At 56.4% G+C, this 14,889-nt stretch overlaps 1 protein-coding gene across 2 annotated transcripts; it reads right to left on the reverse strand.

Annotated features, from left to right (window-relative positions):
• Positions 1-387: 387 nt before the first annotated feature.
• On the reverse strand, positions 388-8,991 carry LOC139683235 (acidic leucine-rich nuclear phosphoprotein 32 family member B). 2 transcript variants are annotated; one of them, XM_071578167.1, is made up of 7 exons: positions 8,837-8,991; positions 5,915-6,064; positions 5,337-5,459; positions 4,157-4,355; positions 3,720-3,838; positions 3,316-3,370; positions 388-2,160 (listed from the first exon to the last, which is right to left on the reverse strand). In XM_071578167.1, exons 1-7 carry the CDS (start codon positions 8,888-8,890, stop codon positions 2,072-2,074), a joined length of 789 nt encoding a protein of 262 aa, XP_071434268.1. In that variant the 5' UTR covers positions 8,891-8,991; the 3' UTR covers positions 388-2,071. The 2 variants fall into 2 exon arrangements, with proteins under 2 accessions (XP_071434268.1, XP_071434267.1); XM_071578166.1 differs by having other exon boundaries at positions 3,720-3,841; positions 8,837-8,990.
• Positions 8,992-14,889: the final 5,898 nt, after the last annotated feature.

Genomic DNA, 14,889 nt, shown 5'->3' on the forward strand with positions numbered 1-14,889 from the left:
GCCCACCCTGCCCTACTGAACACCCACCTTCCTCCTCCAAAAACTGCCCATCTCAAAAGCCAGTGGTGGGACCCTTCCCAACCTGTCCCTGACCGTGACCCATCTGTGGCCACCTCCAAGGGCAGAGAGGGCAGAGAGGGCAGGGCCTACAGACACATCTGTGCTGGGACCACACCAGGATGGCCTGTGCCACCCCACAGCTCCATGCCCACCTCTCCTACCACGTCCTCACCAGCCCCTCAGCCAAGGCTGAGAGCCAAACCTGGCCCTCCTGGGGACATGGGACACTCACAGCTCCCAGGAGAGACAAACCTGTCCCAAACCTCCCACTCTGAGCACTCCTGGCTGTTTCCAGGGCAGAGACAGCCAAGACAACCTCCATTGCAATGGATTTTTAAAAACTGAAGTCTTTATTAAAGTTTTATCCAAATTTTGTAACAAAAGATACAAAAGGGCTGGAAATCCTTATTTCTGGGACTAGTCTGACCAATCAAAACCTGACAGTTACTAGGCTAATATAAAATCCATACAATCTGCTAAAAATGCAGGGAAAAAAAATTAGAACTGCTGCTCTGACATTTCTTTTTTAAAAATTCCTTAAAACATTTATAAGTTACTCAGTTTGCATTTTACAGGATTAGTTCTTCTCCCAATGGTTACAGCGACTGTACAATGCAAGAGACAACAGCAAGAACAAAAGCAACAGGATGTGCTGCAACACACCCCACTCCTCTGAGGGAAGGGCTGGAGCCTCGGGCTGGCCCGGGAGCACCCACCGGGAATGCCACAAAGTGCCAGTGCGTGTCTGCCCCCGGGGGAGCCCCGGCAGCAGGACAGCAGTGACCCCCACCCACCCAGCACCCAGCAGGGACCACGCCCTGGGTGCCACGGGGCTGGATCTCCCCAAGGGATGTGCTGGCTGGACACCTCCAGGAAGAGGAAAGGTGGGAACGGGGTTGGAAACGCTCCTGGTTTGATGCCCCAAATCCTCCTTCCAGCGCCCGCGGGGTGGGGGGTGCAGCCCCCACGGAGCAGGGACATGTGGGGAGAGCTGGATTTTGGCTCCATGCTGGCAAGGGAGGAGGAGGAGGATGCAATGCCAGGCTGTCCAGAGCTGGCACTGGCTGGCAGAAGGACCCTGAGAATTCACAGGCTAACACGGTCTCCGGGGAACGCCGAGTTAGGAGCATCACAGTGATAGTGGCTGAACGGGTTCTGTACAGTGTGAAATGGAGTCTGATGGAAGTGCAGTATCCCTTCACCTGGATTCCCTATCCCTTCCCAAAGGCTGCTCTGGGGCAGCCTCACCACAGCAAAACCAAATACCCAACCGACCTGGACATCCAAGTGATGGTTATTAGGTGGCCACTGGGAAAAATATTCCAGTTTATAAAATAAAATAGGAAAGCAAGTGCAGGGCTACTGCAAGGTGCATGGTCAGAGGTACCAGGTCATGCAAGCAGCGTCCCCCCTCCCCAAGACCCCCCATCCCCAGCACTAAAGCATCTTCAAGCATGTCCAGAGATCACATCACCATGATTTCAGGTCAGAGACACCCTCAGGGATCGTTTTCGCTTCAAGTCCACGGAGATGAACCAGGTTGTGCAGCCAACACGGCTCAAGAGTCTTCAGAGAGCTGGGCTGAGGGCAGGTGGATGGCAAAGGCCTTCAGTGCTGGCTGGGTGCGAGCTGGAGCTCTGGATCCAGTGTGGCACAGCTGATTTGGGACACAAAGATACCCTAGGGAGATTTTTTTCTCTCTTTTTTTTTTTCTCTTTTTTCTCTCTTTTTTTTTGTGTGTTTTTTTTTTTTTTTGCAAGCTGCTGCACAAACCACCGAACAGAGAAAAGCCTTTGGTCATGAGATACTTGTGAGAAAAGTGAGCCTTGTATGGAAGATTCCCCTGAATGCCTACAGTATTCTAAATCTTAAAAAAATATATTGTGGACGCTGCAGCCATACAAAGGGGGGAGGAGGAGTGGGAGGTGGGGATTTACAGTCTCACATAGACACAACGGGGAGGTTAAGACAAGCACAGTCAGAGTCTGTAAAACTGATTGGCTCGCTGGGCTCAGTCATCCTCATCGTCCTCTTCGTCTTCGGGGTCTTCCTCTCCTTCATCCTCTAGACTTCGTTTTCTCTTCTGCCCACACGGATGTTCTGCAAAGAGAGGCCAAGGGTGAAGTTCTGCCCAGCCCTGGGGAGCAGCAGCTGAGCCAGAGGCACAGCTGGGAGCAAGCACAGGCCAGGCCAGCACCATTCCAGAGCACAGATCCACCTTGCCCTGCTCCTCCTGGTACCTGGGAGAGCCTGGGGTGGCACCAGACATGGCTATGCCCTCTCAGCATCCCACATTTCAACTGCTGCTTGAAAAGGTTTTTTTTTTTGCTGAGCAGCCCCAAAAATGCAGTAGCTGCAGAATTGAGTTACTTGCCCTGTGCTGGCACTGCTGAGGCATCAAATCCTGGGGGCAGTTCTGGGCCCCTCAGGACAAAAAAGGGACTGAGGGGCTGGAGCATGTCCAGAGAAGGGAATGGAGCTGGGGAAGGGGCTGGAGCAGCAGGAGCAGCTGAGGGAGCTGGGGGGGCTCAGCCTGGAGAAAAGGAGGCTCAGGGGAGACCTTCTCACTCTCTGCAACTCCCTGGAAGGAGGCTGGAGCCAGCTGGGGGTCAGGCTCTGCTCCCAGGGAACAGGGACAGGATGAGGGGGAACAGTCAAGTTGTCCTAGGCAAGGTTTAGATTGGATATTAAGGAAAATCCCTCCAAGGAAGGGGTGGTCAGGCACTGGAACAGCTTCCCAGGACAGTGGTAGATTCACCATCCCTGGATGTGTTCAAACATGTGGATGTGGCACTTGGGGACGTGATTCAGAGGTGAACATGGTGGTGTTGGTTAAGGGTTGGACTCCAATACCAGAGGGATTTCCCAACCTTAACATTCCATGACTCATCAAAGATTGTTTGAGTTCACACCAGCCAAAACATTCTGTCAACATTCATTCCCGTGTTTATGTTTGTTATGACTAGAGGAGTCTGAACCCAAGAAGTTCAGGTCTACAGCTGAGATGGTTTCCCAGGCAATCTGCCCCTAATATTGGGCAGAATGACCTAAAGTGGTTGGAATTAGGAGGTGCTGAAAACCCTGTCCCACCCCCTGTGTGACCCTTGGTGGTGACACCACTCAACATCAGCTTAGGCAGGAAAGCAGCAGCAGCAGCAACAGCCTTGCCCTGAGGCTCAGGAAGCTCTAAAAACACCAAATATTTGACTGTTGGGGCAGCTTGGTAAGAAATTGCTTTGTTAGGATTCAACTCACCATCTTCAGCTTCATCCTCTTCGTCCTCTTCACCATCCTCCTCCTCATCTTCCTCCTGGAGGTAAAACAAGGCATTTTGTTGCAAGAACCACAATTCCCTGAGCTGTAACTCCACAGCAGGGTCTTCCTTCCCCTCTGCTCCCACCAGGTGCCAGGGAGAAGCTGTTGGTTCCCAAATAGCTCCTCACATCCCTATGGGTGGGGCTGCACAGCTTCATCCCCCAGGGCCAAGGGAAGCACCAGGCCAAGCCTGAACTAGAAACCTCTGGGGACAAGTCAAAAGTTGGAGGGAAAAAGCCAGAGTGGAGGGCAAACTCCTCAGATCTGCCCTCAAAGTGACACCTGGGACACCAGACAAGGGACAAACATGAGACCAAACACAGCCTGGTGATGGAAAGACTCACCTCATCATCTACTCCATCCTCCTCCTCTTCACCTTCCAGGTCATCGTCTTCATCTTCTTCATCATCAATGACTTCTTCATCCAAGTCATCTTCCTCCTCATCATCATCCTCTTCCTCACCTTCTACCAAAAGGAGAAGGAGGGAAGTGTTCCAGTTCCCACATCCTCGCTGCTCCCAGACTCTGCTCACCCCTCAGTGCTGTGTGAGCAGCAGGCAGGGATCACAGGCAGGGATCACACAGGATGAGGGGGGACAGCAGCACCCCTGGGCCCCCCAGCAAGTCCCACCCCTTCCCCAGCCCTTCAGAGGAGGGCACGGGGCACCCACACAGCCCCAACCTCGGTGCCGACCACCATTTATGGAGCAACACGCCCACGCCAAAGCAGAAAAGGGGGTTGTTCCCCAGCAAGGAAACCAAGAGGAGAGCAAATCCTCACCTTCCCCATTTTCATACTCATCTTCCAGTGCATCCCCATCTGCTTCAGGGTCTGAGTCAGGGGCTTCCTGCTCGTCAGCATCAAAGCCATCCAGGTAGGTGAGCTGGGGCAGGAGGGCGAACACGCTCTCCCGGTAGTTGATGAGCATCGTCACCTCACAGTTGAAGAGGTCCAGACTGTGGAGGTTTGGCAACTTTTTCTGCAAAAATCAAGTGATTAAGATTATTTACAACACTGCTCCAAGCCCAGGCAGCCATGGGAGGACTGATGTGCTGCCCAGGTGCAGCTCACAAGTGGCTCTCTGCCCCATGTGCTCCTCAGGTGGAGGGAAGTCGCTGCTCTTGCTAATTGTGGGCACAAAAAATGTCTTTCCAGCTCCTCTGTTCTGGTTTTCCTCCTTAGAGCCAACTCTGAAACCATTTGCAAACCTTTCTTTCTTCTGAACAGGCACAGAAAGCCCAGGAATCACTGAGTTGGACTAATCCTGCCCCAAATACCAGGCAGAACACCTGAGAGCACAGGGAGAGCTGCAGCCCCAGTGCCCCCAGCTCAGTCCATCCCAGCAGGCACCAAGTCAAGGAAGGGAGGACTAGAACAGTCTCAGACTCCTTCTGGAGGGGATGGATGGACCAACAATGAGGCAAGTGCCCTGGATCAGACCTTTCAGCTATCCCTCAGGATCACATGGCAAGAACCTTTTGGGGCAGTTCAGATGGAATCTCTTTTCCCACCTCATTGATCTCTGTGACCTCACTGACCTCTGTGAATGGAACCCACTGCAGTGCTGTGGCAGGAGAGTCCCAGCCCAGCAGAATCTTTAGGCTGATGTGACAGATGCCCTCACTGGTGTCCAAACACCTCATTCCATGACACCCCAGGTGCCACCTACCTCCAACTGCCTCCGACCCTCTCCCGGTCCTTTCCCAGATGGACACTGGGCACTGCATCCACAGTTTTACTCATCCAGCCCAATTTCATGCTTCTTTTAGCAACTGGCTGCTGGTTTTCCAGACTGAGGAGCCATTAACTATTAGCCCAGCCTCAAACTGGGCTCAAATCTGTTCCCATCAGAACCACGAAGTGCTGTTGGAACAGTTACCAAGACGTTGGATTCCTGCAGCACAGGCCCATTCCCCAGAGGAAATGCCATCCCTGAGACTCCAGCAAGGCCTGCACTCACCAAGGGCTCCAGGGTGTTGATGTCTTTGATCTTGTTGCCACTTAGATTCAAGTGTGTCAGGTTGGGAGTTTTCTCTGCTAGAACTTCAAGGCCGCCAGAAATCCTGTTATCGCTCAGCTCCAACTGGCAGGAGGGAAAATCACATGGTCACAAAGTGTCACAGCCCGTGACACAGGGAAGAACATTGTCCTGAGAACTGGGGTATGATGAGCACCCAAATTCCAGACCCTCCCAGAGCAGAAGGCCCAGTTTTCCCTTGAAACCCCTTTCCTGCAGTGACAAAGCACTCCCAGCCACCCCCGTGCTGGGACATGCTCCAAAATCCAAAATATTTATGGTGTTATGAAGCTTCTGAAAGCAGCAAAAGCAAGAGAGGAAGGACACTCAACATCTAAAGAGCTCAGGAGCATCTTGTGCACTCAAACTTGACCCCTCTCACTGGCTCAGATTGTGGGTAGAGAAGAAAAAAGCAAAATTAAACAGCATTTTTTTGACAAATACAGGGCAAACAACTGTCACCAGGGACAGGGCAGGAGAAGTCTCAGGGCAGGGACTGCTGGAGGTGTGACCTGACTCACCTTCCGGAGCTTGTTGAGTTTGGGGAGGTTGGAGACAGACAGCAAGTTGATGTTGATCATGCTGAGGAACTCCAGGTTCTCGAAGTCTGAAGAGAGACCAACCACCTTCCCATCCTCTGAACGACAGTTATCCAGGACCAGCTCCTTCACCTGCCAACAGAGACACCCACAGCTGTCACCTCACCTGCCAAAGTGTCCCCTCAGGTCTCTCAGGCAGCGACTGACACAGAGGCTGTGCCTGAAGTTCCTCCTCACTCCTGTCAAAGGACACACGAGATCTCAGAGCCAAATAACTGCAGTGAGGGCACAAGGTGAGAACCCCTCTCAGTGGTGGCAGCTTTGATCACACAGCAGGTGCCCCTACCAAGGCCCCCCTTGCCCAGGATGCAGCACCCAGGGGTGGGAGCACGAGGCCACATCGAAATGCTCCACACAGGAGCCATCAATAAGCTTTCATGGTCATGCTCCAGGCTCCACTAACGAGAGGCCAAACAAGGTCATCTGGTTTTGTCCCCTTCCATGTGTCCCCCCCACTCCCCTGGGGTGCTGCAAAACCTGCCCCTGGAGGATTTGCTTCCCTGTGACAGTGTCCACGTGGGGTGGTGGCACAGCTGCCCAGGCAGGTCTCAGCATGGGAGCTCAACCTCAGGAGCCACTGATGGCACCTCACACTGTGCCCAGCACAGACCACACATCATTGCCTGGGAACTCAGCACAAACCCCACCTGTGTGTGCCCCCAGGACCTTAAAGCACCAGCACAGAACTGCTGCCCCCTAAACATCTGGGGGTAAAACACTCCTGGCACCCCTTTCCCCCAAGGGTGGGTGAGTGATGCTCCAGCCCCAGCTCTCCCAACTTCCAAAACCTGCTTTTACCCCACACATTCTTCACAGCCAGATGCAAAACTGAGCCTTGGCTCGTGGTTCCTCCTTCGCAGTGCTCCCATTTTCCCTCCCCTGCTCACATCAGCCAACTATTAGGGAGTCATTTTAAATTCACTTTGCCTTGCTGGAGGCAGTCTGGGGGCTGCTGAGCCATCTTTGCCACCTTCACAGCATAAGCTCTAAACCAATTAATGCTGAAAACTCCCACAGTGCCATGGCTGGTCAGGGTTTGGATTTGAGGCTCAGCCTGGAGTTCTGTAGCTGGGCATGTTTTGCTCCCAAACATCCTGGAAATGACTCCAGCTGAGCCGAGACTGCCCCATGGTGGGTGTAAAGGTGGTCAAGGCCAGACCTGGGCAGCTGTTGCTTTGCTGTGCGGGCACAGAGGTGATCCTGAACTTCAGCTGGTTATCATGGAATCCCAGGATGGTTTGGATTGGAAGGGACCTTAAACATCACCTACTTCCTAATTCCTGCCATGGGAAGGGACACCTTCCACCAGCCCAGGTTGCTCCTTTGATCCAACCTGGCCTTGGACACTCCCAGGGTTGTGGCAGCCACAGCTACTCTGGGCACTTTGTGCCAGGTCCTGCCACCCTCACAGGGAGAAATTCTAGAACTAACCTGGCCAAGAACAGCTTTAACCCAGCCCGGGAAGGACAGAGCAGCTCCCGGCTCTGCTCCCGGGGTTTGCTCCTGGGATTCGCCGCAGGGATACCCCGCTCTGCCCCCGCTGGCACCGCAGCTCCTCCCGCTCTGCCCTCCCAGCCCCGCAAATCCCTTCGCCAGCCACGCAGCAGTTTTAATCCCCACCCAAAGCTCCGCTCGCATTTCCCTGCCGTGCTCGGCCCTGTCGGAGCTGCCACGACAGCCGAATGTCCCGGGGAGAGCCGGGAAAAGGCAGATCCAACGAAAGGGCGGCCCGGGCAATGGAAAAGCCAGGGAAGGGGAAATCCCGGGAAAGGCAGATAGAGCGGAAGGGAAGATCCAAAGGAAGGGGAGATCCAGGGATGGCAGATTCAAGGGAAAGGCAGAGCCAGGGGAAAGGGAGACCCGGGAACTGGACGATGCAGGGAACGGGCGGCCGGGGAAAGGGGCGATCCAGAGAAGCGGAGGCCTTGGCATGGAAATATCAGGAGCAGGGGCGGCCCCGGGAAGGGACGATCCAGGGGAAGGGACGATCCAGGGAATGGCACGATCCAGGGAATGGCACGATCCAGGGGAAGGGGCGATCCAGGGGAAGGGGCGATCCAGGGGAAGGGGCGATCCAGGGGAAGGGGCGATCCAGGGGAAGGGGCGATCCAGGGGCAGGGCACGATCCAGGGGAAGGGCACGATCCAGGGGAAGGGCACGATCCAGGGGAAGGGCACGATCCAGGGGAAGGGCACGATCCAGGGGCAGGGCACGATCCAGGGGCAGGGCACGATCCAGGGGAATGGGCGATCCAGAGGAAAGGCAGTCCCAGCGCTGGGGCGGCCCCGCAGCGGGTGCGCAGCACCAGGCCCGATCCCGGTCCCGCTCCCGGCCGGCCCCAGCGGCACTTCAAGGCCCATCCCGCAGCCCCTCCACCCCTCTCGGTGCGGGGGGACCCCCGCCCGGCCCGCGGGGCGCCGATCCCGGCACGGGCCCGAACATGGCCGAGGAGGAGCCGCCATGGCCGCGCGGGCCCAGCCCCAGCCCCAGCCCCGGCCCGGCCGCTCTGTCCCGGCGGGACCCGGCCCTGCTTCCCCGGGTTCCCCCGCACTCCCCGGGCCGTGCGGGCCGGGCTGGTCCCGCCGGTGCCCCGGTCCGTGCGGGGCCGGTGCGGGCGGGCCCCTCCGCGCACGTGCGCGCCGCCATGCCGGGGCCGCGGGCCGGGCGGGAGCGCTCCCGCCGCCACCGCAACACCCGCAGGCACCCCAGAAAACACCCACCGCCACCGGGGACACCCGCACGGCCACCGCCACCGCCAGCACGTGCCGCGCCGGTCCCCCCTCCAACCCCGCCACTCCCGCCACCCCCGAGCCCACTCGGCACGCCGCGCCAACGCCGCCGCACCTCGGCCGGCTTCTTATTGCGCAGCTCCAGCGTGAGGCGCTTCTCCATCTCCATGCTCGCCGCCCGAGCCGCGCTCGCTCCGCTCCTGCTCCGCTCCCCCCTCGCTGCCGCTCCCGGTGCCGCTCCCGCCCCCGCCCGCCGCAGGAAGGCGCCAACGGCAACAAAGGCGGGCGGGCGGCGCGCCCCCCGGTGGCGGCGGGGGGAACTGCAGCGCCCCCCGCGCACACACACAGGGACAGCGACGGGCACAGCGACCCCCGCGGGCAGCAACGCAGCGCTGGCACAGGGGCCGCGGGTTCGAGTCCCGCCGCGGCGGGGAGGTACTGCAGGGAGGTGAGGGGGCATCGCAAGGGGGTAAAGGGGCATCGCAGTGGGGTAAAGGGAGACTGCAGGGAGATAAAGGGACATGGCAGTAGGGTGCAGGGGCACTGGAGAGGGTAAACGGGCACCGCAGTGGGGTGAGAGGGCATCACAGAGGGCTAAAGGGACATCACAGTGGGGTGAGAGGGCACTGCAGTGGGGTAAAGGGGCAGCGCGGAGGGGGGTAAAGGGGCCCTGCAGTGGGGTGAGAGGGGATTACAGTGGGGTAAAGAGGCATCACAGGGCTGTAAAGGGGCACTTCAGAGGGTAAAAGGGCACCACAGAGGGGTGAGGGGGCACCACAGTGGGGTAAAGGGCCATCCCAGTGGGGTAAAGGGACACTGCAGTTGGGTGAGAGGGCACTGAAGGGGGTAAAAGGGCACAGAAGAGGGGTATAGGAGCATTGCAGTGGGGTGAGAGGGCATTGCAGGGGGGTGAGGGGGCAACACAGTGACATATAGAGGCACCACAGTGACATATAGGGGCACAACAGAGACATATAGGGGCACCGCAGCACTGAGCCTGGAAGTGCAGTGCTGGAGCCATCACTGCACCACTGTAACCCAGCATTGTAACCCAGCACTGCAGCACTGTGACCCAGTATTGCAGCAAGTAACCCAGCACTGTAACCCAGCACTGTGACCCAGCACTGTAACCAGCACTGTAACCCAGCACTGCACACTGTAACCCAGCACTGTAACCCAGCACTGTGACCAGCACTGTAACCAGCACTGTAACCCAGCACTGTAACCCAGCACTGTAACCCAGCATTGTGATCCAGCACTGTAACCCAGCACTGTAACCAGCACTGTAACCCAGCACTGTAACCAGCACTGTAACCAGCACTGTGACCCAGCACTGTGACCAGCACTGTAACCAGCACTGTAACCCAGCACCATAACCCAGCACTGCACACTGTAACCCAGCACTGTAACCCAGCATTGGAGCACTGTAACCAGCACTGCACAGCAGCCCCCAGCACCACAGTCCCATCTGCAGTATCATGCTCACATTTTCAGAGTCACATTCCCATCCCCAGGCACCATGGTTACTTCTCTGGTATCATTTTCCCTTCTCCAGCACCATGTTCCTCTTTCCAAAGTCATATTTCCATCCCCAGGCACTGTTGTCCCTTCTCTGTTTTCACATTCCAGACTCCAGAGTCACATTCCTGTCCTCAAGCACTGTGTTTCCTTTCTGGGCACTGTGTTCCTATCTCCAGCACCATGTTCCCATCCCCAGCATGTTCCTGTCCCCAGGCACCACGGTTCCTACTCTATTTTCACATTCCAGTTTCCAGAGCCACATGCCTGTTCTGAAGAACCATGTTCCCACTCCCAGGCACTCTGTTCCAGTCTCCAGAGCCACATTTCCATCCCCAGGCACCATGTTCCATTCTCAGCACCAAATTCCCAATCCCAGGCACCATAGTTCCTTTTCCAGAACCATGTTCCCATCTCCAGAGACATATTCTCATCCTCAGACACCATGTTTCCTTCTCTATCACCATGTTCCTGTCTCCAAAGTCACATTCCCATCCCCAGGCACTGTGGTCCCTTCTCTGTTTTCACATTCCAGTCTCCAGAGCCACATTCCTGTCTAAAAGCACTGTGTTCCCATTCCCAGGCATCATATTCCTGTCTCCAGCCCCGTGTTCCCATCCCCAGCATGTTCCCATCCCTTGGCACAAAGGTACCTTCTCCAGAACCATTTTCCTATATCCAGAGCCACATTCCCATACTGAAGCACCATGTTCCCATCCCCAGGTGCTCTCTACAGCTCCCTGACAGGACCTTGTATCCTGGTGGGGTCTGATCTCTTCACCCAAGTAATGAGCAACAAGACAAAGGAATTGGCCTCAAATTGCACCAAGGGAGTTTTAGATGGGAGATTAGAGAAAATTCCTTTGTGGAAAGGGTGCTCAGGCACTGGCACAGTCTGCCCAGGACACTGGTGGAGTCACCATCCCTGGAAGTGTTCAAAAGCATGTGGATGTGGCACTTAAGGACATGGTTTAGGGGTGGCCTTGGCAGTGCTGAGTTTATGGTTGGACTTGATGACCTTAGAGGGCTTTTCCAACCTCAACAATTCCCTGATTCTGTTCCCATCCCCAGTGCCACATTTTCATTCCCAGCACTGCAATCCATTCCCATCCCCATGTTCCCATCCCCATCCCTATCCTCACATTCCCATTCCCATCTCCACATTCCCATCCCCTCCCCAGTTCCCATCCCCACGTTCCCATTCCCATGTTCCCATTCCCACGTTCCCATCCCATCCCTACATTCCCATCCCCACATTCCCATCCCCAACCCCACATTCCCATCCCATCCCATCCCCAGTTCCCATCTCCACATTCGCCTCCCCTCCCCAGCTCCCATCCCCACATTCCCATCCCATCTCTACATTCCCATCCCCACATTCCCATTCCCATCTCCACATTCCCGCCCCCTCCCCAGTTCCCATCCCCACGTTCCCATCCCATCTCTACATTCCCATCCCCACATTCCCATTCCCATCTCCACATTCCCATCCCCTCCCCAGTTCCCATCCCCACATTCCCATCCCCAACCCCACATTCCCATCCCATCCCATCCCCAGTTCCCATCTCCACATTCCCATCCCCTCCCCAGCTCCCATCCCCACATTCCCATTCCCATCTCCACATTCCCATCCCCTCCCCAGCTCCCATCCCCACATTCCCATCCCATCCCTACACTCCCATCCCCACATTCCCATTTCCATCTCCACATTCCCATCCCCTCCCCAGTTCCCATCCCCACATTCCCATCCCACCTCTACATTCCCATCTCCACATTCCCATCCCCTCTCCAGTTCCCAACCCCACATTCCCATCCCCATCCCCACTTTCTCATCCCTGCATTCCCATCCCAGGCCCCTCTCCAGCCCAGCTGGGGCTGTTCCTGCCGGGGGTGCTTGATAAGGGCAGGGTGTTGGTCTGGTTTTGGCTGAAGGAAGAAGGAGATAACAGCAGGAACTGCCCTCTCTGTGGGGCTGGGATGGTGTTTTCCCTTCTGGAGCACACAGAGCTCGCCCTGGCCAGGCACAGACTCTGGAGCTGGGAATGCTGCTGCCGTCAGAGGGGCCAGGAGAGGGTCAGCAGAGCAACCACAGCCCCTGCTCCCGGGAATGGCCTTGGGTCCAGCTGCCCTTCAAGGGTGTGATGGAGCTGGCTGGACTCACTGGAGCACTCAGGAAGGTCCCTCATGACGAGCCGGTGCCACCACCCCCAGGCACAGGAGGAAAATTCCTGCAGGATGTGGGCACTGCTGCCTGAAACTGCATTACAAATCAGCTTAGAAAACAGCCAGAGAAATCTCTCTGATCCACGACCAAGGCTCTGAGTAAACAGGAACACGAGGGCTGCAGGGCTGGCCCCATCGGCCCTCATTGTCCCCTCTGGCACGAGGCCACAGGCCTGCCTTGTATGGCAGGAAATGGCTTTTCTGGTCCACTGCAGGTCAGTTTGGCCAGTTGGCTCCAACACCAGCCTTGTTTTATTGGGAGGAGCAGAGTGAAGTGGTGACATTCAGCAGAGGAGCTCAAGCGCCCGAGGGACAAACCCACTTTTTTTAAAGGCAGATAAGGAGTATCTGCACATAGAAAAATTGCTTTTAGTGCATTGTTGGCACCTCTGTGACCTGCCTGGCTGGCCCTGGCTTGGTTTTTCCAGCCCAGTTTCCTGGCAGAAAGCTCCCACACCAGTCTCCCCCTCCTCAGTGTGCTCCTAAGGAACCCCCCAAAGTGCCCAGTGTGGAGCTGGGCAGAGGCAATGGAGGTTCAGTGTGTTTGGGGGGCACTGCAGGGGCAGGAGAGCAGCCCATGGCTGGGGCATAAACATCCTCTTTTTGGCCTGCCTGGGACAGTCACATCCCCGAGGGTGAAGCAGCAAGTGGGTCATTGAATTTAATTGAAGATGTCTCTGTTAATTGCAGGAGAGGTTGGACCGGATGAGCTTTAAAAGTCCCTTCCAACCCAAAACATGATTCTATGGCTCTGTGTATCACGGGAATTTTAAGTTAGATATCAGAAAAAAAGTCTTTCCAGAGAGAGTGCTCAGGCATTGGAATGGGCTGCCCAGAGAGGGGGTGGATTCCCCGTCCCTGGAGGTTTGTCAGCTGAGCTTGGCCGTGGCACTGAGTGCCATGATCTGGTAAAGGGACTGGAGTTGGACCAAGGGTTGGACTTGATGATCTCGGAGGTCTTTTCCAACCCAATCCATTCTAGGATTTTGTGAATCATTTAGGCTGGAAACGACCTGTAAGATCATTAAGTCCAGCCGTAAGTCAAGGCCAGGTTGGACAGGGCTTGGAGCAACCCGGGATGGTGGGAGGTGTCCCTGCCTATGGCAGGGGGTGGCGCTGGGTGAGCTTTAAGGTCCTTTCCCATCCAAACCATTCTGGGATTCTGTGATTATCGAGTCTAAGGGTGAAAGTGTCCTTGTTTTCCCGGGTGATCCCAGGCTCCTCTGGCCCTTTTTGGCTTCGCTCTGGAGGGTGGGCAGGTCGCTGCCCCCGAGGGGTGCCCGGTCCCCCCTACACCCTCCTCGCTGGGCACAGCAGCATCTCCGGCAGTCCCCGGGCAGCGCAGCTGGGAGATGAGCCCGGCCATCCCCCCTCGCTCATCTGCATTTGTTTTAAGGCTCTTTCATGTCCCCTTTGAGGCTCGTTTCCTGTCCTTTGTAGCAAACAATGGTGTGTGTCCCCGGCCCGGGCCAGGGTGGGTTTATCTCCCCTCCCCTGGGCCGCCCTCCCTCGGGAGCTGAGCTTTATGTTTGCCTTCGAATAAAACCCCTGCTCTGGTTTCAGCGAATTGATTTTAAAGCTGCGGCTGGGAGTGGATGTCTGGGAGATGCATTTGCAGGGCTCTCGATTTTCTGTGTTTGGGCAGATTAACACGAAGCCGGTAATTTACTGCGCGGGTGACAGTCCTGGGAGGCTGGACTGGAACTGCTGACAGGGGTTGAAATTCAGGTCTGCAGCTTTTCAGGCAAGCTGGAGCACAGATGCGGGGGGGAAAACGTATTATCTGTCTGTTATACAACACAATATTATCTGCTTGGGGTTTACAACGCGTTAACTGCTTCGTTCCTAGCCCGGTGCCTCCTCCGGGTGGATCCTGTCTGTGCCACAAGGACCTGCTCGCCAGGCTGTACCTTCCTGTCCTCACAGTGGGATAACATCCCTTCAGACCTCCTGATGGCTGTAGGACCTCAGCAAGCAGATTTTCTAGGATATATTGGGCTCCAGCTGCACGTTAAATCAGCTGCAAGAGGTTCTGCTCCAAGCCCCCAGCAAGCAGGAGCTCCTGCTTGGCTGAGCTGCCCCACCACATCCTGGGCAGCACCAAAAGCAGTGGGACCAGCAGGGCAAGAAGGGAGGGAATTCTGCCCCTCTGCCCCACTGTGGTGAGACCCCACCTGCAATGCTGCCTCCAGCTCTGGGGTCTCCAGCACAGGAAGGATGTGGAATTCTTGGAATGAGTCCAGAGGAGGCCACGGAGATGTTCCCAGGGCTGGAGCCCCTCTGCTCTGGAGCCAGGTTGGGAGAGCTGGGGGGGGTTCACCTGGAGAAGAGAAGGCTCCAGGGAGACCTGAGAGCCCCTTCCAATGCCTTGAGGGGCTCCAGGAGAGCTGGAGAGGGACTGGGGACACTCAGGAGTGACAGGATAAG

The sequence above is a fragment of the Pithys albifrons genome, chromosome 27, assembly GCF_047495875.1.
Source record: "Pithys albifrons albifrons isolate INPA30051 chromosome 27, PitAlb_v1, whole genome shotgun sequence".
NCBI classification, from domain to species: domain Eukaryota; kingdom Metazoa; phylum Chordata; class Aves; order Passeriformes; family Thamnophilidae; genus Pithys; species Pithys albifrons.